The following is a 2,540-nucleotide window of genomic DNA, read 5'->3' as shown; positions in this document are numbered from 1 at the left end:
GAAATAGAAGTGAAATACTGAATAAGAAACCACATTGAAAAGAAACAAAAATGCTGAAGTTTCAATAACCTTGCAGTAACAATCAAGACTTGTGTCTATGTGTGAGCAAGACTTTAGACCCAAACTCTATCTATTATAATATGCATCCAGAACAGTCTTAGCTTATTGAATAAAGAAAATACAATAAAAAAAAACTAATAAAGATGATAAACTGTTTGCAAGTGGGGGTTAAAAGATCAGCACATTCCCTTTGACTACAATGAAAAAGACTGCGGTCACAGACAGATCTGTCACACACACACCATGAGACCTCTGCATGGAGCTGTGCTGTCTACCCAAACACTGTGGCCTTTGATAGCTCGTCATACACCAGCAGTCAGGGCCTAGAAACAACCTCTTGCTATTATTTAACTCAACCTCCTTCTAAGTGGATGAAAAAAGAAGCTTCTTTCTTTTTTTCCTTTTTGTGGGGGGGTAAGGAAAAGAAAAAAAAATTACATGATTAGGGTCGTAATAATATGAACACATGGCATTTGAGTGTGCCAAGAATAATAAGTGTCTCTAAAACCATTGCATTCTTTCTAAATGAAACCCATACTTGCTTGCCAACCACCCTACACTTTTCAACTCTATTCATCATCTACAGAGCAGATGGAGGTAGCACTCAAGGAAAGGTCTCACAATGACACTTATTTTTTGCTGTCATTCTATGTATAAAGCAGGACACATCCAGTGTTGCACGACACATTGGAAAGTCAGACACTGTAGCCTTGTTTTAGAATAAAATGTATCTTCCTTTAAATCAAAGGGGAAAAAAAACAACAAAAAATAAAAACAACATACAGCTTCTGACAAGGATTTGCTGGGATATGAGGGAAAAAAAAGTTTTTTGAGGCTTACCGACTACTTTGGGCAGTTTCTGTCGCCTCAGTGGAATACGGGGAAGTTTAGTGCTGATTCGGCTGAATCGTCCGCACAAAATCCTCTTGGCTTTTTTGCTGTTGGTGGAATTGTCTCGGTTAGCACTGAAAAGGGATGATGCCATGGAAATCTAAATTAATCTATAAAAGCAGCCATTTTAAACCTGACTCTTGGCCTCCTTTGAGTGCTATTGAACTGCTTTGTATACAAAAAGTCACGTCAACCAAAACGCCCTTTATAATGCAACTTCTACCTCCTTATATTTGTAACAATCATCTTTTTTTACGGGAAAAAAAGGATAAACATAACATTTCTACTTTTATCTCAATTATAATGTCTTTCTGTCACTCACTTGTGGTCGTCTTTGTCTCTGCAGAGGCAGCAGCAGCACAGTAAGGAGAGAAGAGCAATCAGTAAAAAGGAGACCAGGGACCCAGCTGCAATCACACCCATCCGTTGGTTGGGCTCTGAAAGATAAAATACAGTAAGTGGAGGGTGTGCCACATGTGTGCAGGAAATGCCACTTTCAAAAGTAGGATCCAGCAAACTCTAAAAACACTCAAAGTTAATTTGTTTTAGTGACACAATGTAAAATTACATTTACACAATACTAAGTATTGGAACTAAGTCCAAATTCTTGCACATATAGGAACTTTATTAATGTGACGGCTTGGTATTGGATAATTCCTCCCCAAAGACATTAAACCAATTAAACCATCACCGAGATTTCCTGCAACAACCTTCCTCCCCTCATCCTAAAACTCGTTAAATGATTTATCAGCACCCCTCCCTCTCTCGAATAGGATACAACCCAAGTATAATAAGTGCTGTATTTCACAAACATAGACAGCATAATGCACTTGCAAGGACAAATGAGGATTAAATGAGGAAAAGTTCGGAGTTAACTGACTGACATTAATAACGCTAAAGTCTGGGTGTGGCAGGTTGGATTAGTTGATTTTGAAAGAGGAGTTAAACAGGAATGACAAGGTCTCATAATATCACTGACCAACCTGCCACCATTCATCTTTTCCCCTGGCCAAAATCCCTGCTATCCTTGTGTGCTCTAACCTGATTTGCTTCATATCCATTTAAAAAAAGGTGATCTCAAATTTCAAAATCAGCCCCTGCATTTCTTTTTATTCTGTCTCGACTGAACTTTCTCGTCACCTCATCTCCCATCGTTTTATGTGGTCTTTGTCCCCCCATCTTCCCTACTGTGGATGTAAAGGAATAGAGCCAAGAAAAGAATCATAAGAGGTATAGAGAATAAGAATCGTAAGAATGAAATGTGATTTAGCCAGGAAATAAAATCAAGGACCCTAAATCTTCCATTAGGCTAATTTAGCCAAATAATTGATTTGCTGCCACTTACAGTTGTGTTTGAAAGTTTACATATCCTCCCATTAAACAAAATGACAAATTCACACTAGCAATTAAATTAACACTGAAAAAAGTAATCATACATTAAAAAATACCTAATAAGAATTTTGTAAACCAAGGTATTGATCTAGATTTTATTATTTAAAAAAGTTTTGAAAAGAAATTCAGTATTTTCAGAATTTTTAAACATCTGAATTAGCTGATGGCCTCAAAGTGTTGCTCAAAACATTTTAGAT

The 2,540-nt window shown here is 37.0% G+C and overlaps 1 protein-coding gene across 1 annotated transcript in view; it reads right to left on the bottom strand.

The window, feature by feature from the left end:
• The window catches only part of scarf2 (scavenger receptor class F member 2), a 27,412-nt gene that overhangs the window by 9,771 nt on the left and 15,101 nt on the right, over positions 1-2,540 (bottom strand). The window contains exons 8-9 of the mRNA XM_015378851.1: positions 1,274-1,388; positions 901-998 (exon numbers count right to left, since the gene is read on the bottom strand). Of these exons, the coding sequence (XP_015234337.1) occupies positions 901-998; positions 1,274-1,388 (213 nt within the window). The remainder of the gene's footprint in view (positions 1-900; positions 999-1,273; positions 1,389-2,540) is intronic.

This window comes from Cyprinodon variegatus, unplaced genomic scaffold (assembly GCF_000732505.1).
Source record: "Cyprinodon variegatus isolate N-32 unplaced genomic scaffold, C_variegatus-1.0 Scaffold180, whole genome shotgun sequence".
In the NCBI taxonomy this organism is placed as follows: Eukaryota; Metazoa; Chordata; class Actinopteri; order Cyprinodontiformes; family Cyprinodontidae; genus Cyprinodon; species Cyprinodon variegatus.
This window is presented reverse-complemented; position numbering and strand designations above follow the sequence as displayed.